Below are 24773 nucleotides of genomic sequence, written 5' to 3' on the forward strand. Positions count from 1 at the left end.
GGAATGGTAAGCTGGGACGAAGTGAGAGAGTGGCATGGACATATATACACTACCAAACGTAAAACAGATAGCTAGCGGGAAGCAGCCGCATAGCACAGGGAGATCAGCTCGGTGCTTTGTGACCACCTAGAGGGGTGGGATAGGGAGAGTGGGAGGGAGGGAGACGCAGAGGGAGGAGATACGGGGATATATGTATATGTATAGCTGATTCACTTTGTTGTAAAGCAGAAACTAACACACCATTGTAAAGCAATTATACTCCAATAAAGATGTTAAAAAAATAAAAATAAAAAAATAAAAGTATGGTACAGAATAGAAGCTTAGAGGGTTAATAAAAATGATTTTTTTGCAGGTGCGAAAAAAAAAAAAAAACAACAACAAAACTGTGTAAGTCTGGAAAGGTAACAAGTGGGAAGATTACGATGGATACATGAACACAGGCTAACTTATAATTTACCAAATCCCAGATTATATAAACAAGGCTTCCCCAAAGCCTGACAGGTAGAAAAAAGGAAATTGTAACTTGTTATCCAAAAAGGGGGTATAAACTTAAAATAAAAAGAGAACACACAAGGGACTTCCCTGGGGGCGCAGAGGTTAAGAACCCACCTGCCAGTGCAGGGGACACGGGTTCGAGTCCTGGTCCGAGAAGATCCCACATGCCGCGGAGCAACTAAGCCCATGCGCCACAACTACTGAGCCTGCACTCTAGAGCCCGCGAGCCACAACTACTGAGCCCACGTGCCACAACTACTGAAGCCCACACGCCTAGAGCCCGTGCTCCACAAAAAGAGAAGCCACCTCAATGAGAAGCCCACGCACCGCAACGAAGAGTAGCCCCCGCTGGCCACAACTAGAGAAAGCCCACACACAGCAGCAAAGACCCAGTGCAGCCAAAAATAAATAAATAAATAAATTAATTAATTTAAAAAAAGAGTGTGATCCTCTATCAATTATTTAAAAAAACCCACAACAACAACAATAAAAAAAGAGAACACACAGGATTCATATATGTTCATGTATCTCTGGTTACCAAGGGAAACCAGAACTATCTGGAGAAACAGCCTTAATTTAGGCATCAAGAGTGGCTTAACCCGAGGCAAAGCGACGACAGTCCTACAGAGTCCTTTACTGCAGGAACCTGGAAACCGTATCACTGTTAAAAAATCAAAACCTTAAACCAGAGTATAGTTTCTGACTGGTGATCATTTTCAGAAAAGACCCCAATCCAGTAGTATTACATAGTTAGAATCAGAAAAGTTCAGGGACTGTATTCAGAAAGTTAATCCATTTTGATTAAAAAATAGTTACAAATTAACTACTATTTTAAAACATACTTTAGAAAAGTAAACAAAAAATTAAAATAAAGAAATAAAAAAAAGAAAAACAAAAACAGAAATATACTTTACTAAACGCCAAAGAAAAACCATGTTTAAGGATGCCATAAAGATAAATCTTTACCCAAGGGAATAAAAATCTTTGAAATTAGATCTAAAAAAATCTATAAAATAGAAATCTAAAAAAAAAAACCTATAAAATAATAACTTTATAGAAATGAATAGCAATATTGCCAAATTTATATAGTAACAGTCAAAGCCCTATCCTGTTAGTCTCAAAATACTTAGTGACGTTTACATGAGAAAACATCTTCTTTTGTTTGTTTTCAAGACAGTGAATTTAAAAAGCAGAAATGTCTAAGCCTCACCTTTACAAAAATACTGGTGGGTATAAAACGCCTGAGCAGTTGATTGGTGAAGCTGGGAAACCTGAGCAAGTTGATGTTGAGAGATGGTAGCTGTTGGTACCCGGCCATCAGAGGGTAGAAATTATATAACATTTCCTGTTCGGTGCCAGGGAGGATACGTAATCGAATCTAAATCACAAAAGTTATGGAGAAAGATGATCAAATATAGATATCAAATACACTTGCGACATCTATACGCCGTTACCCATAGATTACTAGCAAATGAGAGGACACCTAAATCTTTCTGGTGAAATAGTCACACCCTCTCCTATCCCTTCTTCCAGATACCAAAATACACAGCTGAATTAATGAGGTCAGGGTCATGCAGGCAACAAACATAATAAAAACATGTGCGTGATTTCTCAGTTTCTACCAACATCTAAAGGGCGACCTGTACCTGCTTAACAATGGGGCCACAGGGCGCACCAGTATTTCCTGTGTCTTAGACAAGGCAGGCTTTACAGGCACACGGTGCTATGCGATAACGTGCAGAAAAGCATCTTTGTAAACATTATGTCAACATGAGACAAACAGATTGTTTCCTGTGTTTTGTGTTAGGGACTCTACCTTTGAGATAAGGTAAGTAACTTCAGGGAAAGAAAAGATGTTTGTACTTTAGGAAAGAACACCAACAGGTAAGAATTTTGGTATCTTACATTATCTAATTATTTTTAAGTCAATATGTGAAAGAGATCAAAACAATCAAGAAAAGCTTACTCATTTGCAAATGAGTACACAGAGGTGCATGCTGCATCAGAGATAATACATGTGTGTGTATAACCAACATATTACAGCTAATATTATATTTGGTATATACTATAAATTTAAATTACTGTACAGATTTACAGTATACTTCATGTGTAATTCTACTTTCATTTAACAGCAATCACAGCACTCAGGACATGCCCAGTCATGGCATGGCTGGTGAGTCAGGGTGGATGCTACTAGGTGTTATAACACGTTTGTGCTCTAATTACATCCTTGTTAATAAAAAGCACTTACTGACCACTGAGGTGTGTCCCTGTTGCCACTCTTTTGTGTTTTGTTTTGTTTTTGTTTTTGTTTTTGTTTTGGCCACACCGCACAGCTTGCGGGACCTCAGTTCCCTGACCAGGGATTGAGCCCGGGTCCTGGCAGAAAGCCCAGAATCCTAACCACTAGGCCATCAGGGAGCTCCCCTCTGTTGCCACTTTGAAGAGGAGGACAGTATTCTCACTGCAACATGGTTTTGCCTGAGAGTGTATGTTCCACCCAAAAATCTGATGAACTTTTCTACCCCTGATTTGAATAGATGAATCAAAACATCTGACTCACTTACTTTTATGTACAGATACAAAATTGTGCCTACACGAAACAAAAGGTAAGTAAATTCTATGCAAGATCAAAATCTCTTAAAAACTGTACTAATAGCTCAGAAGGGAATTAAGCTTTGATCTGTGTAGTCATGCCTCAAGGCCTCAAATTAAAAGACACACACACACACACACACACAAACTCATTAGTAATAAAAGGGATATTTTTAAATTTTCAGGAATTCTATTGTAGTCCAAGAATTTGTGAACTCTTGTTTTATACGGAGAAAGAACCTATACGTGTGATCTCAAAGCAAAAAGGGTTGCCCATTTAACCCAGTTCTATAGCAAGTTGTAATTAACCTTCAAAAGTGACTGAAGATTCACCACTATCAAAACAACAGGGACCACAGTCAGCCTTATCAATTCATTTGTACACGAAATGTACAGCTTTCCACTTCCTGGCCATACTTTTGCGTCTTCATAAACAACCCAAAGAGATATGACCTGTACCTGTTTAAGACCTGAGAACATGAAGGCGTCACTGGGCTCCACAGAAATCTCCACATCTTGAACTAAGTCGGTCTTATTCTGGAGGTGATACTTGACTGGTAACGACTCTCTGACACGCCCGAATGATGGCAGATCTGCAGAGAAAGATGACACATTACTCCTGGTTTAAAAAAAAAAAAAAGCTCACCATGTACGGGTTCTTTTTGTAAATAAATCTCATTCTATAGACATGGGATTATTTAAATTAAAGATAGCACTGCACTCTTGCTAAATAAGAAAATTCTCTGATTGGACAATAGCCACAGGGTGACGAGAAAACAGACTAAGAAGAATCGGTCTCCTTCTACAACTGATTTGACTTAGATAGGGGTCTTGGCTACCAAGAGCTGAACTGTATTTTAGGAATAATTTTTTAAATCTACAAAAGATTTCCCTAAATATCAATAATGGCTCAAGATGGAATGACAGACATTATGTGCCCCTTGACGGGAGCTGTGATGTATTCTTGCCAAAAACTTTAACCTGAATCTGATCAAGCCAACAGATCTAACTACCGATTTATAGGGACAGAGAAACACTTAAAAAAATGATACAATGCAATCAGCAGATCCAGGCTGTAGGCACTGAGTTTCGTTAACAAATGAATGCCAAGGAAGCGAGAGAGGAGGTGGAGGTGGCAGAGGAGGTGAAGAAGAGGTGGCGGTGGAGTGGGGGGAGAGGCAGTCTGCCTGCCCATAGGTTTCAAAAGTCTAGACATCCATGAACGGCAATGCAGGGACCTCAAAACACACTGAAGAACATTCAGTCAACTAGGGAAATTTCAATACTGGAGTTTGATCATATTGCAAAATCATTGCTAAGTTTTAAAGTTATGATAATGGTATTGTGATCATGTTGAGAAAAATAGCCAGTAATGTTAAAGATGCAAACTGAAATCTTTACGGATGACAAAATATCTGGGATTTGCTTCAAAATAATGAGGGTAGGAGTGTGTAGAGGTATAGATAAAACAAGACTGGTCACAATCTACTTTTATAAATGGTGGGCATGTTTCAAAATAGAAAGTTAAAAAAAATCTTAGAAGCGAAAATAAATATCCTTATTGGATTTTTTTGATCAAATAAAATGTGAGTGCCGTTACCTGCGCTCACGTGGAGAGGGATATTTTCCACAATCACGTGTGGTAGAGTGATGACAGTGCTGATGACAGGAATGTTGTCCGTGGCTGAAGTCCTACGGAAGAAAAAGGTACCTTTTAAATCCACATTTCATGTGAGAAGTTAATAAATCAAAACCAGGGAACACGTAAATTCACCAACTAATTACAAAGGAAATATAAATTATCCCTTTTCTAAAAGTTTATTAATGGAAGGAGTTTTGTGAAGAGCTTTTACAATCCCATTTTTGTTTTGAGGATTTTCCGATTAACAAATGTTATAACTCAAGACTGCTGTTTGGTCCCAGTGATGAAGTAAGGAGTTGCGTCAGGATGTAAGTCAACTGCACCATGAGCACACCATTTAACATAGTGGTTTTTTTTTGTTTTTTTTTTGTTTTTTTGTGGTACGCGGGCCTCTCTCTGCCGTGGCCCCTCCCGTTGCGGAGCACAGGCTCCGGATGCGCAGGCTCAGCGGCCACGGCTCACGGGCCCAGCCGCTCCGCGGCACGTGGGATCTTCCCGGACCGGGGCACGAACCCGGTTCCCCTGCATCGGCAGGTGGACTCTCAACCACCGCGCCACCAGGGAAGCCCTCAACTATTAAATGACAATGACAAGGACTTCCCTGGTGGCGCGGTGGTTAAGAATCCACCTGCCGGTGCAGGGGACACGGGTTCCAGCCCTGATCTGGGAAGGTCCCACATGCCGCGGAACAACTAAGCCCGTGTGCCACAACTACTGAGCCTGTGCCCTAGAGCCCGCGAGCCACAACTACTGACCCCACGTGCCGCAACTACTGAAGCCGGCGTGCCTAGAGCCCGCGCTCCGCAACAAGAGAAGCCACCGCCATGAGAAACCCGTGCACCACAACGAAGAGTAGCCCCCGCTCGCCACAACTAGAGAGAGCCCGCGTGCAGCAACGAAGACCCAACGCAGCCAAAACTAAATAGAAATAAATTTATTAAAAATAAATAAATAAATGACAATGACACATAACAAAGGCATCAGAATAACACAAATAACGAAGAAAAGGTAGGGCTGATACAATTTTACCTCTTCCAGGAGATAATATAATGCCCAGTTGCTACTCCACCTTCAACATTTCCAACAGATGGGCAACGAAGACAAAAGCATTCACTGGCGCTCTCTGCAGTCCGTAAGACAACTACAAGAAAGAGACTTCATAATCCTCATGTAGTGATCTCATCTATAAAAAGAGAGCTTTACATCCAAGTAATACAACAAAAAAGAATACCTTATCAATTATACATTATTTATAGAGACTTGGAAACTAAGGCTCAGAGATGTTAAATGACTTTTTCAAGGAGACAGATAAACAGAGCAAATAAAATGACTCACTTATATTTGGTCTTAAGAATACATCATGATTTTTTCCCCTCACAATGTCTGCCCTTATAATCTAGGTGAGCACAATTGTGCTTGGGTTAACATTCAAACTAATTTTTATTCCCTCTAACAGCTCGAGAAATATATAAAAGCCCAAAGTACCCTGAACCAGAAAGGTAATATTGCCTCTATAAACTGTTTTTAGCTGGATAATTTAGAAAACTTATCGTCTGCTTTTCTGTATTTTCCAAAGTTTCTTTGGTAAACATCTTTTCCTATTTCAAATTATAAACAACAGTAAACATCAATTAAAAATTATAAAAAACAATCTATAAAAAATCCAAATATGAAAAAACACTTTATCTTCAAGTACATTTTTCAGTCACTTTCTTACAGTATCAAGAATCTGATTTTCTTAAAAACAAGGTATATACTCAAGCAAATTGTAAACGATGCTAATTCTAACTTCATTCCAAATGTACCTGCGTTTTGTGAGTATGTCTCAAATTCCCTTCCTTAGCAAACACCACCAGCCTCCACACGCACACACACTGCTGGCTTCTGCTAGTTAAGGGGGATGATCCACATGCTCACCGCTGTCCACCTGGGACTCCAGCTGGTCCACGGGCGTCATGGAAGGAGCAAGCTGCAGCTCACTGGAGACGATGGTGAGGGCCCAGGGGGAGGCACTCAACAGGTCCGTCATCAGCAGGAAGGGGATGTCGGCATAAACCCTTTCCAGGTGCTCGAACTGTCACGGATGGAGACAAAGGTCTGTCAGGAAGTAAGTTAATCCATTTTCTTTTTTCTGTTAATTTCTACAACCTAAATGATTTCCAGTATGCTTCACAGGAACGTACCTTTGTAGAAACAAATTTAACTGCAACGTCAAATGGAAAGACGGTTTCTATTGTTACAGTTTCATCCTGCAAGGAAATGTAAAGGGCACGATCAATGGCTTTTCTAAATCTTAACAACAAATGAAGTTTTAAAAACGGAAGGCGTACAAAACACAATCGATTACTGATCAATAATTCCAATTTAAAAATTAAGAAGCTAGGATCTTTCCCTTAGGTAGTATTTGTAAGAATCTATGTAGAGAGCAGACTAATAGTTCTAATTATCTATGGTTTTGTAACAGTTCACACTGCAAAGTGCTTTCTCATACATTATTTATCTCAGGATCTAGCAACAGTGGGCAGGGCAGGCATTGTCACCATTTTACAGAAGAAGAACCAGAAGTTAAGGAAGATTAAATGATTGGCCTTAAGCCACAAAGCTAGTGGTGCAAAGCCTAGAATCTGGGTCTTCTTTGTGTCTAAGTCCTTTACCTCACCTTGACTCAAGACAACTAAAACAATGATAATGACAATAATAATAATGTAATATGACATAGCATTATAATCACTGCACACGTATTATGAAATGCTCATAGTAACTCAAGGAACTAGACACCAGTATCACTGCCATTTTAAGAGGAAGTGGTGACTTCCCTGGTGGCGCAGTGGTTGAGAGTCCGCCTGCCGATGCAGGGGACGCGGGTTCGTGCCCCGGTCCGGGAAGATCCCACATGCCGCGGAGCGGCTGGGCCCGTGAGCCGTGGCGGCTGAGCCTGCGCGTCCGGAGCCTGTGCTCCGCAACGAGTGGTCACAGCCAGTAGGTGACAAAGGCAGAAACTGAACCAAATCTGACCCTGGAGCCTGGACTCTTAACCATCCTACTCCATCTCCCCTGTACAGGGCTGTTCAAAAAACAGTGGGCTTATAAAGCAGAAACTAACACACCATTGTAAGCAATTACACTCCAATAAAGATGTTAAAAAAAAACAACAAAAAACAAACAGTGGGCTTATTACATCTTTTAAAAAAACAACCCACACTGTTGGTGAGAAACCTTTCAAAAAGACCATGTTGGGTTAAAACTCAGGCTGTAAGGCCAAATAGATCTGGATTTTATTCCTGGCTGGATACCTACTTACTAGCCATGTAGACCTTGGACACAGTGATGTGACCTTGGGAAGGGTATATGGTCTCTTTAACTCCCATAGTCCTCACAAGGTTGTTATGATAATTAAATGAGATAATGCACACAAAACACTCAGTGAAATGCCAACATCATTTTTATTATTATTATATGCTTCAAAGTATTTCCTCTCTCAATTATTATCAAGCTATCCCACCCCTCTAGGTGGTCACAAAGCACCGAGCTGATCTCCCTGTGCTATGCGGCTGCTTCCCACCAGCTATCTATTTTACATTTGGTAGTGTATATATGTCCACGCCACTCTCTCACTTCGTCCCAGCTTACCCTTCCCCCTCCTGGGTAAAATAATTGTTTTTTTTTTTTTTTTGTGGTACCCGCGCCTCTCACTGTTGCGGCCTCTCCCGTTGTGGACTCCGGACGCGCAGGCTCAGCGGCCACGGCTCACGGGCCCAGCCGCTCTGCGGCATGTGGGATCCTCCCAGACCGGGGCACGAACCCGTGTCCCCTGCATCAGCAGGCAGACTCTCAACCACTGCGCCACCAGGGAAGCCCCCGGGTAAAATAATTTTGAAAAATAATCATTACAGCCTTTTGCGAAGCTTCACAATACACACTAGCAAATTTAAATGCTGTGCTAAGTCCCGAAGTAAAAATACCTGTTTAACACCCTTTAACCCAGTATTTTCCAAACATATTTGACCAATTAATTCTTTTTTTGTGTAATATCTATTTCTATTCCTCAGAATTAGTGTCCCTTACGAGCTCATCTTGGTAACGGACTGGCTGATAGAAGAATAAATACATTCTTCTCTAAAAAAGTGGCATGTACCTCGATGATCTCATGTCCTGAGAACATTGCTTAAAGATGTAGCAGCACACTGGTTTCGCTCGAGTTCAGGATAGTTACGAGGTAGCAAACAATTCCTTCAAAGTACATTCCAAGTCTACCATCAGCTTCATTGTCAGAAGTAGAAACAACATCCAAGGCTTAGAACTTTAAATCTGCACAGAACTTTAACATTCTTATTTTATAGATGAGGAGACGGAGGTCAAAAGGAGTTACTTGGCTGACCTGAGTTCAGGATTTAGGAGGCAGTGCTGAGACTGGCACCCTTATCTCCTAGTTCACCAGCAGGGTCTTTTAATTACATCAGGCTGGTGAAATTTTTGACAGTATATTATATGCCTTTCTCCCTCCCACTTGGGAAATCCTCCTGAACTCTTTTAGGATGGTTTTGCTTCCCAGTGACTTATAAAACAGCCTGCGGCCCAGCCCTGTGCAGTGACCAAACTACAAACCCCCAAATTCCTAGGTCTTCTCCTCAGCTGGACTGAGGACCCCGTTCCTAAGAAAAGGCTGCCAGGACCAAGAAGATACCAAATATCATCATTTTCCATTAATAAAAGGGGATACAAGCATTAAATACAATGCGGTTAAGTCTATATAAAAACACGTCCCCCTGCAATCTCTTGAAACAAAAAAGACCGATAAGAAATACATCAAGGAGTTAATAGCAGCTGCCTCTGAGTTGTTGGACCTGATAGCTTTCTTATTTCTTCCTCATCAATGTGCACTCACCAAAAACGGATGTTCGTAAGAATCTTTTTTACTAATAGAAGAAATATTCCACAAAGGGAGACCTCCCTCCCACAAGACCTTCTGCATATTAGCCAACTTACAGATTTTATCTAATGTGTGATTTTATAAAGAAGCAGATAGGTTTAGAGTCTCAAGACTTTTTTGCATGAGATCTCAAACCTTTCGGTTCTCTGTACAAAACACCATATAGGCCAATTTTCTAATGTTTGAGCGATGAGTACCATATCACATCGTTTATAATAAACATAAATGCTAAAAGAATATCAACAGATGTTTCATTAAAATTTGTAATGGACTATAAGCACCTATGCTGCTAATTTTACAGGTTAACTAAGATAATACAAAATAGGAAACACTGCAAATATGGTATTTCTCGAAGTAGCTATGAAAAAAATACCTTGTGACACTTGCAAACAATTTCTTTTTCTTCAATAGCTGTGTTGATCAGGTAAGAAACATACACAAGAAACATTCTTGAGCCCACTGTTCCACAGCGAACATATAACATTTTTTCCAGCTGCAACAAAATAAAAGCATTTTAGTTTAATTAGTATTACAGAGATTGCCTCCTGATATATATTGTAGGATAATGCTCCCACCTTTTAGACTTTACTGTACCAACTGGCTAAATTCTTGAACACGTTTTATAGCTGTTCCTGTCGCGGCATGAGTGGGAGCATTACTACTCCATCTTTTTTTTATTACCATTCTCAACTTGCCAAGAATTCTTTGTGTTTGGTTTGGAAATAAAAGTTGACCGAAAGGTTATTTAACTAAGCTACAAATTTTGTGTTATTTTATCAGGCAATGAATTCTCCATATCAGCATCATTTGTTCTAAAATCCCTTGTATAAAAACTGAAGACATTTTACACATTAAATATGTGAAATGTGTATAAAATGTGCATTAGTTAAGTCACTTTTTTAGTCCCGGGATATGCTGTTAAAATGCTCTAAAACTAAAACTCACTACGTATTTAACACCACAACCTAACCGACTTCCTCTCCAATCTCAGCTGGCCAAGCTCACCTGCTCCCCGGGATGTAGGTCTCCGACAGGAATGTCAGTGAGTAGAGCCGGGTAGGACTCATCACACAGTTCTGTCCCATGAAGAGTCACATGAGTCTTCTGAGTTAAATTGGCATCCTGTCCTAAAAGTATGAATGTTGGCGTTTTAAAAATACAGGAAATTCAAATGTTATCTTGACGATTAATACTGCACAGAGAGCACTAGATCATAACCATTTTTTAAACAAACTTCCTGCAGCTGATATCACCTATGTTTATTTTACGTTGGATCAACACGGCTCAAATTTTAAGAAGGCAAGTTTACCGGGTTTTAAACCAGCAGTGAGCTTCACGTCTCTGATGGGGGTCTTCTCGTGGGATCGCACAGTCACAACCAAAGGGTACATTTCGTTAGTCAGGGCAGGAGGGTCATGTCGCAGATGGACAGAAATGTTTGGAACTCGGGAAATGATCCTTCGGGAAAAAATGTTAGCTAAGTCACTGATTCTTTAAAAGAAACCAAGTATCCAAAGTAAGAAGTGAGGTGGCCCCCCACCGCCTGCCCGCCGGGCCGACTCACATGGTGCTCGCCTGGGTCACCACGCTGTCCCAGTGAGCCTCGCTGGCGGGGAGCCTGGGCCTTCTTTTGAAAGAGCGGGAGGCCTGTAAGGCTTCCTGGGTGGAAGCGGCATCTCCTCCTCCTCCCTGCCAACGCAACACCACGCATCTTCCTGCCTCGTTGCCCAGAACCAGATCCAAGGATGTGATCTAGAAGGAGGAGGTCCGTCAGAAACGCCATCTCATACCAGTTCGTCACCATCCCCTCCCAACAAAGTACAGGGTGGGCTGCTGGGCTATGGCGTTCCTCGGACCCACGACGTGACAGACGTCAGAACACCTGCTGTGGGAGTCCGATCCCAGACGCTTCTCAGCTGTGACACCGACTAGCCGTGTGTGGGGTGGGTTTCAACCTCTTCACCTTTAAACAAGGATAACAACCTGACTCCCCAGCTCAGACACGACGGCGCGGTGCTGCTATCTCAGTGCTCAGCATGGTGCCTGAAGGAGCAGACACTGAAGTAGTGGCTGCTGAGTGAAATAAAGGAACGTTCTGCTCACCATTAACATACTCACAAGCTAACTCCCAGCGCCACACATATTCTTCCTGACGACATCAAGAGTATTAGCAATGAAATTCTTTATTAATTGAATAAATGTCCTTTCCACTAAATCCGTTAACAAAAATACTCAAAATAATATTATTAATTATGATTTACATCTGGTAGGCTTCCTTAGGTACCTCGTAAAAAATTAAAACAGGTCACGAGGGATTTAGCCAAAATCATGCAGAACTTTTTTTTTTAATGAATAAGCAAAAATTCTGGATATTGGTTAATAATAAAATCAACAGAGTCACAGAAACTGTTATGAGAATACAGGGGGTACAGTCTTAAGCTTCTGTCTTAGAAATGGTCTCAAGTTCACGTTAGCCAACCATTCCCATTCCAGCCACGGGAAAGCAGCACTTCATGAGAGCTCACCTCGTCCTAATCACTATTCCAGGAAATTTACATTAACTAACTGATTTAATTCTCATGAAACATTGAGAAGTAGGTAATGTTACTATCCCCACTTTATAGATGAAGAAACGGAGACACAAAGAGGTCAAGTAACTGCCCAAGGCCACAAGCAGGTAAACCAGAGAGCTGGCGTTGAAACCCACGTAGCTTGGCTCCAGAGTTTATGCTCAATAAAAATATGACTTTCATCACAGATTTCTGAAAGGCATTTTAATTGTCTACATTAAATGAATCCTTTGAAGTATATATCTTCATTTTTTCTTTAAAAATACGCAATCAGCAATGTTTAAACGTCAAAATGATATAGCTCTTTAGTGTGAATTATGTCATATTTTACAAAATATAATTACTACATTATAGAATATATATATATAATATACAGAGTATGTATATATGGAATATATTTATGAGGAATTTTAAACTGCATATATATATATATATATATAAAATATAGTTTAAAATTCCTTAGCTGATTATGCAGCCATTAAAAATGAGGTTGGTCTCATGTACTAACAGGAAATGATGTCTAATATATCACTGTAAAGCGAAAAAAGCCAACTACTGAATATTACATATAACATATTCTCACTGAGGGGAAACCTACCAAAAAACCATAATGAATGGTTTCCCTTGGGAAGTCCAAGTGGAAGATTTTCATTTTTTACTTAATAAACTTCTGTATTATTTTTATTATAATTTTTCTGACATACACATTATTACTTTCATCACGTAAAATATTTTTTAAACACATTTCATAACTAACCTCAATTTTCTTTCCCACATCTTCAGTTTTTGCCACAAATTTAAATAAAAACTTCCTTGTTTTACCAGGAACTAAGCACATCTTTCCCTGAGTCAAATTTTCTAAAACGTCACTCGCTTTGGATGCTTCTTCGATTACACAGAACTGGTTGTATTCCTGAAAAAGAGGTGAGCAAGGGTCACGGTTTATGAACTCAAATGTCATATGTTTTGCTAACACTAAACACCGAATTACTTGGAGCTTGTTAAGGTTAACTGCACTGACACTGAAGCGTTATGAATTTGTTATTAATAAAATAAAAAGTATTTTTATGCCAGATGGTAGCAGTTAACCACTCACTGCTGCCACAAGATAAAGACGGTTCACACAGAAGCTGACCTCTGAAAACACTTATTTAGCCATCCCTTTCCTGGAGACAGAAACAAAGATTTATTCTTTGTTTTGCATCGGATGCTACTGTCTATCATCTTTTCTTAAAGAGCTTCCTTTTTACCTGGCTTCTGTGACACTATAATATCTCCTGTTTCTCACCCTCCTGTTTTTCCCTCAAAGGTCTTTTTTCCCTCTTGTTCCCCTCATTCAGAGGTTCCAAAAGTTTCAGTCCTTGGCCTTTGGTTCTGCTTTTCTCTTTATGTTTATTTCACTGCAAAGTCTATCCATGTCTATATATTCTGCACCTCTGTGCTAATATCTCCCACATAAAAACTTCTAGTTCTGACCTATTCCTTAACTAAAAGCTTATATCCACAATTGACTCAGGGATAATTCCACTATCACTTGAAGTTCAGCATGTCCAGAACTGAATGTCTAGCTACCTTCCCAGAAAAGCACACTCCTTACAGATCAGTAAACAGACATCTTTCATATACATATCTAAGGGATCACCATTCTCATCCTTTCAGTAAATACTGAGAACTTTCCAAGAGCCATCTTCTATCCCAGGAAGGTGAATACCTTCCTTCTAATTTTCATTTCTATTCCAGGCTTATGAAGCCTCGTACCCGCTACTTTTTTCCTTGTGATTTGCATCCTGAATTTCAAATAACATATATTCAGAATACAACTTTAAAAACAAATTGCTTTATATTTTATTTTAATATTTTTATTAGTTTAATTATAGATGTGGTCTTTGCTGCTAAAAGGGAAAGAAAAGGAAGGAAAAGAAATGGAATAGTAGGCTATGATGTAAAAAGTAAAATGGGAGTGCCTTCCTTGACCCTCTAAATTCCAGATTTAGAATATTTCACAGTGAGTAAAAAAAAAATTGTCTGTCCTCTTGGAGCTTACATTGTAGTAAGAAAAACAATTTACCAAATAATCACATGACCAGAGTGAAACCAGAGCTGTGACAAGTACTATGAAGGGTTATGTGAGCCTGCCTCGGTCAATCAGTCATGTAGGTCAGGGGAAGTGTCCCAGAGGAAGTGAGGCTTTTTAGGGGATAAAACACGAGGAGGAATTAAGCAAATAAAAGAGGAGGGAAGACCAACCCAAGCTAAGAAACAGCACATACAAAGCTCCCGTCCCAATACTGCACGATCTTACTTAGGTGTGGAATCTATAACTTACAGAAACAGAACTCACAGAAACAGAGAATAGAACGAGGGTTGCCATATGCTGGGCGTTGGCAGAGATGGGAAGGTGCCGGTCAGAGGGTATAAACTCCCAGTTATCAGACAAGTAAGTTTGGGGGATCTAATGTATGGCACGGGGACTATAATTAGCAATACTGTATTATTTACTTGCACGTTGCTAAAAGAGTAGATCCTAAATGTTCTCACAAAGACAACAACAAAAGGTGATTATGTTAGGTGATGCATGTGCTAACTAACCTTATTATGGTAATCATTTTGCAATATATGTGTATCAAATCATCATGTACACTTTATTTTTATTTATTTATTTATTTTTTATTTTTTTGCGGTACGCGGGCCTCTCACTGCTGTGGCCTCTCCCGCCGCGGAGCACAGGCTCCGGACGCGCAGGCTCAGCGGCCACGGCTCACGGGCCCAGCCGCCCCACGGCACGTGGGATCCTCCCGGACCGGGGCACGAACCCGCGTCCCCTGCATCGGCAGGCGGACTCTCAACCACTGAGCCACCAGGGAAGCCCCCAAATGTACCTAGTTTTAAATGTCTCTTATCCCTTTATCTCCATTCCCATCACTAGCATCCTAATCCAAATCCTCATACTTTCGTACCTGGGTTCATACAAAGAGCCTCTGGTTTCTAAAATATCATTTCTTTCCCTCTATTTTGCTACTGGAATACAGTTTCTTAAACATAAATTTCATGCTCTTGCTTTAAAATTCTCAAAATAATTAGAAGGAATCCTTGGGTAATGGTTTGAAGTTGAATAAAACATACTAATCTTCAAGTGACCCAGGTTCATTTAAACAATTCTATTACAGGGACATTGCTCAGTTCTTATGAGTCAAAAAAAAAACTACTTAAACAGATAACATTCTTTCTTTACCACCATCCAATAAATAAACAGATAGATAATGAATAAATGAATGAATAAATCAATCTTAAGAGACTTCTACTGATACTTCCCAGACTGCCTCTGCTTAACTCTCCAGGTCCCTCTAAGCCACCCAGCCGGACTCCCGCTCACCCGACCTATGGCCCCTCTGCTCTCGTGAGGCTGCTGTCTTCACTTGCCCCAAAACACAGAACATTCACTCCTGTTTCCATTCAGCGCTTTCTCATTGCCAAACACATCCTTTCCCTCTCATCTTTTTAAACCTATCTTAATTGCATCTTCAATTTTGAAACTTCCTCTCTTTTCTCCGGCACGCCTGCCGCAACAGTATTTCTAGCCTACGCACAAAATTTAGTCCTCAGTACCCATTTAGGCAATCTGTGAGCCAGTCCTGGCCTTGCTCCCAAAATGCTTATATTTTAGTGGGGTTGACATATGCTAAACTTTTTCAGGTTCACCATGATGCTAAGAATATTGTAACTCTCAATAAATGCTTGCTGGTTAACGGCTCAATATACTTTCTGTGTGACCAGAAAATTAGAAGTGAGCTTATAACTGAAACAGAATGTAATCAAGCACTTGACCATATCACACTATAAAAATGTTCAAATGTAGGAAATATAGTACGATCCCAATTCTGGAGAAGAAAGTTGCTTATATATGTGTGCACATAAGATGTCTAGACTATTCAAGAAGTTAATTGTGACGCCCCCTAAGGAATGGAATTGGAGGAACACACATTTACTTTCTACTTTATATCCATCTATTCCACTTTCATTTCTTTAACATCAAACGTGTAACAGTCTTATAATATAAAGCTAATACCAATGTTAGAATAAAACAAATGATTTTGAAAATTATATTCATTCTGAATATATCTTATTTGAAATTCAAGATACATATTACAAAACTTTTTGTCTATGTGTAGACAAAGTTCTTAGGTTTCCTAAGCAGGGAGTGAAAACAAAAATTAGAAAAGTGTAAAACTTGAAGTGTGGATACAGAAGTTGAGAACTATAAATACATTTATTTTTAAACAGACTCTATCAAAATACATTTGTTAATATGAAACCATTAAGACCTAAAACTCACTAAGCACATTTTACCTCATTTAGTGCAAGCTACAATAAGATACACACATGGTAAAAACTCATTAAAAGGTACCATTACCTGATTATTAAAGCTAACACAGAGCTTAGAAAACCTAATGGGATGTGGACAATCAGCCTTCAGATAAATATCGAACCGCACGGGAACATCGACATGAAAACTTGGGGCGTGGAACCTGGCTTTGCATTGCACTAGAAATAAAACAAAAAGGGTTGAGTCAGACACCACCAGACACGCTAGACACACACACATTATTCTCTGATCCACGTCTGCTCTTCAGAAAGGAAACAGCTACACTGGATATTCTTACTGACTTCTACACCTGAAGCATTTCAAAAGACATAAATCAAACCAAATTTAAATAAACTCTAGCTCCAAAACCTCTCTAAGTTTAAAAACATGGTTCCTCCTAAAATGTAACTGACATAGGATCTTAAAGAAAAAAAGAACCATTTTGTAATTTTTAACTTATTTCAAAATACCTGCCTAGACAATAAAGCTTAAACTTTTAAAGTAACTGTCTTTTCAAATGCATTTCAAATAACACCTGAACTACAAATGAACACAGTAAATTTTAAGACCTCAACTAAGTATTTAAAATTTTGACCACCTTTAAAGTCGATGGGCAGAAAATTAAAAAAAAAAACAACAAACCACACAGTTCATCTACAAAATGACCGTACTTGGAAAATTCTTTGACTTTATTATTCTGTGTCTATTTATTTTGTAGAAATAAGGACGATTTCTCTAAAATAATACTGTAGATGTTGGCTACCCACCAAATGGCACAAAGTCCTGTACGCCTATTGTGAAAAGATTGCTGCCGGCCAGAGAAATTCGGTCCGCCCACAGCTTCTGAGCAGTTTTCACAGCTAATATATCACAGTCAGGTTCAGGATCAGGACTTTCATTCTGCACCAACATGGAGTTAAACATCTGTTCAGCTAGTTACATAAAATACACATATCCAGATACAGATTTTATACAAAGAATTCCAACCTACCATTAAAACATTTATGAGGTTCTTTTCTATCCGAGATTTCTGGTCATCTTTCAGAGTTGAAGCTAATAGGAAGGAAGAAGGAAGAAAATTAGAACTATAAGACAGGCAAGTAAGCCCCACTACCCCCATTTCAGGCATTAAAACCGTGCAGATAAATCTCTCTTCTAAGATGGCTAAGCACAACTCCGGAAAACTGACAGCACAGCTTTCTAAAAGTCAGCCCCAATGCTTTACGTATGTGCGTTTGAACTCTATGTGAAAAATTATTTTACTCCATATTTTAAAAAGTAAGGCAGATTTTTCTCAACTACTATAAGACCTTCAACTATAATAAGTTCCAATAAAGTATAAAACCTCTTCGCTCCACAAAGTGACTTGCATGTGATAAGAGTACTACCAGATATTTGATACTGAATTATTCTTCCAATTTAAAGAAGCTTAAAGATGCTATGTAACTGTAAAGATTCAGAATCTTACTGAAAGAACATCAAGTTACCTCTTCCGAGGAGTTCTAGGGAATAAGTGATGTAATCTTTCAGTTGGGCCATGAGGTAGGAACACTTCAGAGCTGTGGTCAGTATAGACGTGAGCAGGGTCCACCATCCTTCACTCCGATAATCACACATCACATAATCCAGCAACCTAACAGAGGACAAAATGTCAGACAGGCCGAGACAGCTTCACGGGGAAGGGTTTGAAGAGTTCATGGAGAAACTAAAATAAAGGGCTTTCCTCATTTTATATAAACTTGAGAAAATCTTACTGAAATAGTTTAACAGGTATTTTCACATTAGGTAGACGTGAGGTTTCCTAAGACCCTGATAATGACTGTACCAGCAGACAATACTTGAAAAGATATCACGGAAATGGTGTTTAATAGACGTAGGAATAAACACGGAAATACTAACTCCTTCAATACAGATTTCCATGCTAATTCTGCTGCAAGGGAATCAGGATACTTGTAAAAATAAATAGTGAACAGAACTCACTTCAAAGCTTTGGTATAATCCTTTGCACAATAATAGTCCTCTCCCATTTGAACCACTGTAAAGGAAAAAAGACTGTATGAACACCATTTAAAATTAGTCAAGGTTGCGCAAAGCCGCGGCATGTCACGGATACCTACTCAGGTGACTTTTCATTCTTGGACATTTATATTTCTTAAACTGCGCAACAGCATTGCTCAGAAGAGTTATTGTTATTTCCTGTTAGAAAGGATAAAATGTGAAACATTCCAATAAAAGTAATCTCATGCTTTCCTGGAATACCGTAAAAAAATAGTTTACACTGGAAAAATGGCTTACAGAGTGAACAACGCTTCTCTCCTTCAGCTGAATGGCAAGAATCCCCACCTTCTCTTTTTCAGGATCCGAAAGATCAAAACCTGTCAAAGATAGGACACAACCCATCTTAGATATAGCTCACTTAACACAAGTCCTTCACACGAGCACTGGATGGGTACACTCCCTGAATCCTTTGTATACAGTGTACTTAAGAGTCTTAAACATTCTAGAATCCTAAAGATTCTAAGAGATAGCTTTATTAGCATGGAATCTCCTCCGTGGTTTCTGTTCTGAAGGGTACGTCACGGAGCTCTGTACTCTTTCACCCAGTGGAATCAACCACCTCAAAAGTAATACCAATATCATTTTCTAGACAAAATACATTTCCTGTAGATTAAAGTAAATAATTTCTTAACAAAAAGTTTAACGGCCACAGAAATTGCTCAGATTAAGTGTGTATAAAACAAAAAAGATAGAGAAATTATTTTTAAGGTGGTTCAAGTAATGATGTTCTAAAATGTCAAACATAAAAAATCGTTAAACTTAACTGGAATTAAAATATTTAAATAGACCAGAGTGGCTTACTAATTGTGTCATTTAAGACAACAGATGTCCACATATTTTAGTCACATCTACATCTTTAATTATAAGTCATTCTAAGACGTAGTGATAAAAACAACACATTTTTAAAGTAAGTCTTACAAAGTGTTTAAAAAGCACATATTTTTACCTCAACATAATTTGTTATACTAGTGCAGCCATGGAAAAATTACGAGCGCAACCTTTTGCTTCTGAGGTTGAGAGAAAGGGAAAGCGGAAAGGATTATTTACTTAGTACTCCTTGTCGCCACGATCGTTGTCCATAGAAGTCAAGAACTCCTGTCTGTGTGTCTAAGGGATCAGGACTGGGGTACGTGACAGAAGCCTGTAAAGTAAAACACAACCCATAAAAACCAACGCTTCCTCAATCTTTTTTTTTGTTTGTTTTGTTTTGTTTGTTTGTTTTTGCGGTACGCGGGCCTCTCACTACTGTGGCCTCTCCCGTCGCGGAGCACGGGCTCCGGACGCGCAGGCTCGGCGGCCGTGGCTCACGGGCCCAGCCGCTCCGCGGCACGTGGGATCTTCCCAGACCGGGGCACGAACCCGCGTCCCCTGCATCGGCAGGCGGACTCTCAACCACTGCGCCACCAGGGAAGCCATTCCTCAATCTTTGTTAGAATAAAAAAGCTTTCATAAATATGAATAACACATTCAAATATCAAAGTTGTGAATATCTTAACATAAATTAAATTTTCATAAAATTAAACAAGAAATGTTTCACTTAATATTAGGTAGTCTTATAAAAATTACATTGAATAAATCAACCTGATTCTGACAAATAACTGCTCTACATTTTCTTTTAATTTATAAAACAGTAAAAATACATAACAAATTAAATTTGATGGTTATTCCATATGTATAAGTGTTTTTTGTGCAAATAAAAATAATGTTATAGGAGTTTTGAAAAGAAGACACGATTTTCCTTTTTTATCCCATGTGTATTAAGTCTTGGTATTGATGGGGGAAGGATATTTTTGGCGCCAGAATTTACAAATTTATACCGCTTTTCTTTTTTATAACTTTTCCCTCTAAACCAAAATGTAATACAAGTAATTGTTAAAAAATGCAGAAAAACGTCCAAAAAGAAAAGGATAAAAATTTAAATTACCTATAGACCTACTACCGCTGTTAACAATGTATATACATTATTCTTCCAGATTTTGTATGCAAACGTTTATTTGTCATCAGCTGAAATAATTTTTCAACCTGCTTTTTTCTTTTAAATACATTCTGTATATCTCACCATATCATTAAAGATTCTTCCAAAACGTTATTTTTCATGGCTGCCTGCTGTTCTACATTGTAACAGATTCCCTAAAGCTGTTCACATTGTTATTTTTATTTTACATTACAATTAAGAAATCTGTCAGAACAACTCTATAAATAAACTTTAATACTTATCTCTTAGGATCTCTTATCTACCTTAGGCTTCCTGAATATGAAATTCTGGGTCAAAAGAAAGGCATGATTTTGAGGCTTCTTACTTTATTACTTGACAGAAATATTATTTTACATTCCAGCCAATATTTGCTAATGCCCATTTCCTCATATCCATACAAGACCCAGTTTTAATCACCTTTTAAAATACTGTGCTCAAATATAATATGCCAAACTTTTACAATATAATACATGCAATGAAATTATACATCATATACAGATAACATGGTAGAAAATAGTCTAGGTATATCATGATTTAAGGGGAAAAAAATCCAAGCATTTAAAGTACTAATATGTAAACTGTTTTTTTTTTTTTGAACAGTTTTTTAAGTAGCACTGTTGTTAAAATTCACCTATCTTCAGAGAAGAAATCTGAGGTTTTAAGTGAAAATAAACTGATATAACTACGTGAATATAAATATCTCTATCTATATACACGCAACATGTTCTTATTTTAAAGGTGCTTATGGGGAAACTGGTATTTAAATGCAATCATCCAAGAGAAAGGCAAAATGAAATGTAAAGTTTAAGAAAATATGCAGTTAACATCCTCAAATAGATTCTTTAGAGTTTTCCATAGAGGAGAAGAACCCCAGGAAGAGAAAGAAGGCCAACGTTACGCTCTCCAGGGAGTCAAAATAAAGCACATTTCTGAGTGTCCTTCAAACTCTAGCGGCGATCACAGAAACAAAACAATGGATTTACAGTATGGCATGGACTAAACTGTGGCTTTTATTTTAAAGTAACTTCCTCTCCTCTAAATCACTGACATCGCTAATCATAAACCAGTTCTTCCAAGAAAAACTTCTGCTTAATTCACAGGTGAGAACAGAGTACTCAGGCTAAACCTGAAAATAACCCTAATTCCTGAAAATATATAAGACAAAAACTTGTTACATGCAAAGGCCTGGAAAACATGATCAACACCAATCAGTATTATCTTCTTTCAAGAGCAGGTTAACAGACTTTCTAAATGCCAGATAGTACAGGAGTCAGTGACTTACTTCATGGTTACAGAGGGTTTTCGTAAGCTCTTTCCGCTCCTGGGCATAGTATGCTGCCTGCTGGTAATAGAAACCAGGATTCTGAGTTTGAATAGCTGTCAACCCCAACTTGATAGCTTCATCAAATAAATCTCCAAAGGCCTGGAATCTTAAAGAAAAAAAAAAAAAATCAAGAAATAAAAAAATGGAACGAAAAAGAAAAAGGAAAGAAAAAGCAGCTTACTTCTAGCAGTTATTCATCCCGGAACCATAACCTCAGGAGACTGTTATCAAAATAATGCTGCTGCTGAACTATTAATTGTGGGGATTTCCCTGTAGATACGAACACACATTAAGCGTGTAGGTTACAGAAAAATTCCTTAAGTCAACCCTTGTATGTTAGCAGGTCTTTATAAATATACCATCAAGCCAGATGTCAACAGAGTTCCCACCACTCAAACACATCCACGTTTCTGGGAAAATTTTCATTTTAGCAATTTTTAGTCACCAGTCTCAGAGAGCGAGTTCCACGTCAGTAGGTATACTGTCTATTCACTGCTATACTCTCGGTATCTAGACACATGGTGGAAACCTGATATATAAATATATTGAATGAAAGAGATGGTCCCAGGAACTAGCTAATTTCCATTAAGAAACTGTATGAATCAGTATCTACCATTACTGGGAACATACTTATGGTGGATCATTAAAAACCTACTTACTGACAAAAATCTTAGTTCGATTTAGAACCAAAGTCCATGCTAACTCCATTCCTCCAAACCCCAAGTATTTGTTTAAAAAACATTCTGAAAATACAATTTAAAACATACTGTTTAGACATCCATGCAGCATGCTCAAAAGACAACTCTGCACTTCCGATTTTTTTCTTACACAAGTCGATGTGCTTTCGGAACTGAGCAATTGCGTCCAGTGGGGTGTTGTGCTGAAAACACAGCCTACAGATCTGGAAGATGTAAAATCAACCCCAAAGTAAAGAAGAAGACCAAAGTCAAAAGGCGTATTCATTTAAAAATATATAAAAATTGAGACTAACTTTAAAGAGAGTATGGAATTTCCTTCTCTGAAGTTCAATAGAATTGAAGTGCAACAGAACTGATTTTCTCTATTAGAAAGGCTATGCTAAAAACAGAGGTTATGTCCCTTTGATTAATGAAATAAAATTATTCACTATTTGTAATGAATCTATTCTATACCTTACAAAGTTTTTTAAAGTATAGAATAAAGAAATATTAAACCAATGAAGAGCATAAAGACGGGCAAAAATGAAATATTTCCAACAGGGAACTGAGAAAGGACAGATTAACTTTCAGTTTTAGAACTGTCAGAAAGCTGAAGATTTTTTGTAGAACAATTAGAGCACAGTAGCCTCCATATCAAACAAGGATTACAGAAATTCTTGAAAAATTATCTGGGATGTTATTTCAAAGTAATAATCTATATGTATGTAGGGTAAATGAAAAAAAGAAGAAGAAACAAAGCCTAAATTTATTTCCACATGCTTATTACCACTTTTAATTTTATTTTTTTAGGTATAAGGGAATACATGAAAAGTTAAATCTCTCATCCATCCCTGTCCCTCAGCCATCCAATTTCCCTCTCTAGAGGCAACAAGCTGCCAGCATACATTTGGTGATACATTCTGTCCACAGACAGGTGTGTATGTGCATTTACAAATGAACTATTATTTTTATACAAATAGCATCACACTAAATATGCTGCTTTGTGCCTTACTTTTTTCACCTAACAATATATCTTGGATATCATTCCATTTCAATGCATGGAGCTGCTTCATTCTTGATAGTTGTGTAATAGTTCGTTGTTTGGAGTTATAATTTATATTGACCAGTCAGTTATTGTGGGGTTGTTTCCAACCTTTTCCTATTACAAGAGGCAATAAATATCCTTACATATGTGATTTGCTAGTCTTAGCACGTACGAGGGATAAATTTCCCAACATGGAATTGCTAGGTCAAAAGGAATATCCACTTTAAATCTGCACTGTCATTGCAAAAATAGCCTCTATAGAAGCTGTACTAATTTACACTTTTACACAAGCAGTGAACAAAGTGTGCCTCTGCCCTTACATAACTAACCCAGTGCCAGCCTCTTTAAAAGATGAGCGTGGAAAGATTAAAAGCAAAACAAAAAGCCTCATCTGCCTTCTGGGGGTGTCTATTTCTACCATATACAACCTTCAAATGCTCACATAACAGATATAAAAGTCTTCTCTAAGGGGAATAGGTACACCTTTTCTATGGCTGTCCATTAAACCAAGGAAGGCTTACCCAGTTCTAATAAGTTCCAGCTTCTAAAATTCAATACTGTAAGCAGCTTTCTTCTCACTCCCTCCTGCACCCACTTAAAAACAAACAAAAGACCCTCCTCAAGGAGTTTTACAAAGATGAAACTCCTCTAAATGGGAACTCTGGGACCATAGCTCAAAACCAAGCATTACAATTAGGCTGCTAAGAACCAGGGTGCTCCTTGAGATAAAGGACATAAAATAGCAGAGCTTAATTCATCGAATACTCACTTTTCAGAGCAAGTGAGTCATCTGGATTTCCAAACTTTAAAAAGATACTCCAATATTGAAAGCCAAATTTTGTTTATTTGGAAGTAGAACTATTACCTTGTAGTTTATAAATCCTGCCATGGTCTTAATTTCCAGAATATTAGTTTCATGGGCTCTCAATTCATGTACAAGATTATAGGCGGTCCTGTAATTCCTAATATAAACATGGGGAAGGTAGTTAATTATGATATAAATTAATTTTAAGAAAAGATTCCTAAGAGCAAAATTATTAGAAAGAACAGAAACAATATTTACTCAACATTTCTTAGCACTCAACAGCTCAATAATAAC

General features: G+C 38.4%; 1 protein-coding gene across 4 annotated transcripts in view; it reads right to left on the reverse strand.

Moving 5' to 3' along the window:
- The window catches only part of TRAPPC11 (trafficking protein particle complex subunit 11), a 40039-nt gene that overhangs the window by 4361 nt on the left and 10905 nt on the right, over positions 1–24773 (reverse strand). For all 4 annotated transcript variants that reach the window (XR_002890800.3, XR_003677581.2, XM_007101211.4 and 1 more), the window contains 22 exons: positions 24540–24636; positions 22720–22853; positions 21911–22058; positions 19701–19794; positions 18891–18970; positions 18713–18791; positions 18576–18630; positions 18083–18228; positions 17587–17648; positions 17363–17495; positions 16644–16774; positions 12990–13145; positions 11227–11414; positions 10972–11120; positions 10668–10789; positions 10036–10155; positions 6916–6981; positions 6650–6806; positions 5762–5873; positions 4691–4782; positions 3550–3683; positions 1706–1873 (listed from right to left, as the gene is read on the reverse strand). Coding sequence is in view for 2 of the 4 variants with exons in the window: in XM_007101211.4 (XP_007101273.1) it covers positions 1706–1873; positions 3550–3683; positions 4691–4782; positions 5762–5873; positions 6650–6806; positions 6916–6981; positions 10036–10155; positions 10668–10789; positions 10972–11120; positions 11227–11414; positions 12990–13145; positions 16644–16774; positions 17363–17495; positions 17587–17648; positions 18083–18228; positions 18576–18630; positions 18713–18791; positions 18891–18970; positions 19701–19794; positions 21911–22058; positions 22720–22853; positions 24540–24636 (2623 nt within the window). In the remaining 2 variants the exon portion in view is untranslated. The remainder of the gene's footprint in view (positions 1–1705; positions 1874–3549; positions 3684–4690; positions 4783–5761; positions 5874–6649; positions 6807–6915; positions 6982–10035; positions 10156–10667; positions 10790–10971; positions 11121–11226; positions 11415–12989; positions 13146–16643; positions 16775–17362; positions 17496–17586; positions 17649–18082; positions 18229–18575; positions 18631–18712; positions 18792–18890; positions 18971–19700; positions 19795–21910; positions 22059–22719; positions 22854–24539; positions 24637–24773) is intronic.

This window comes from Physeter macrocephalus, chromosome 20, assembly GCF_002837175.3.
Source record: "Physeter macrocephalus isolate SW-GA chromosome 20, ASM283717v5, whole genome shotgun sequence".
NCBI lineage: Eukaryota > Metazoa > Chordata > Mammalia > Artiodactyla > Physeteridae > Physeter > Physeter macrocephalus.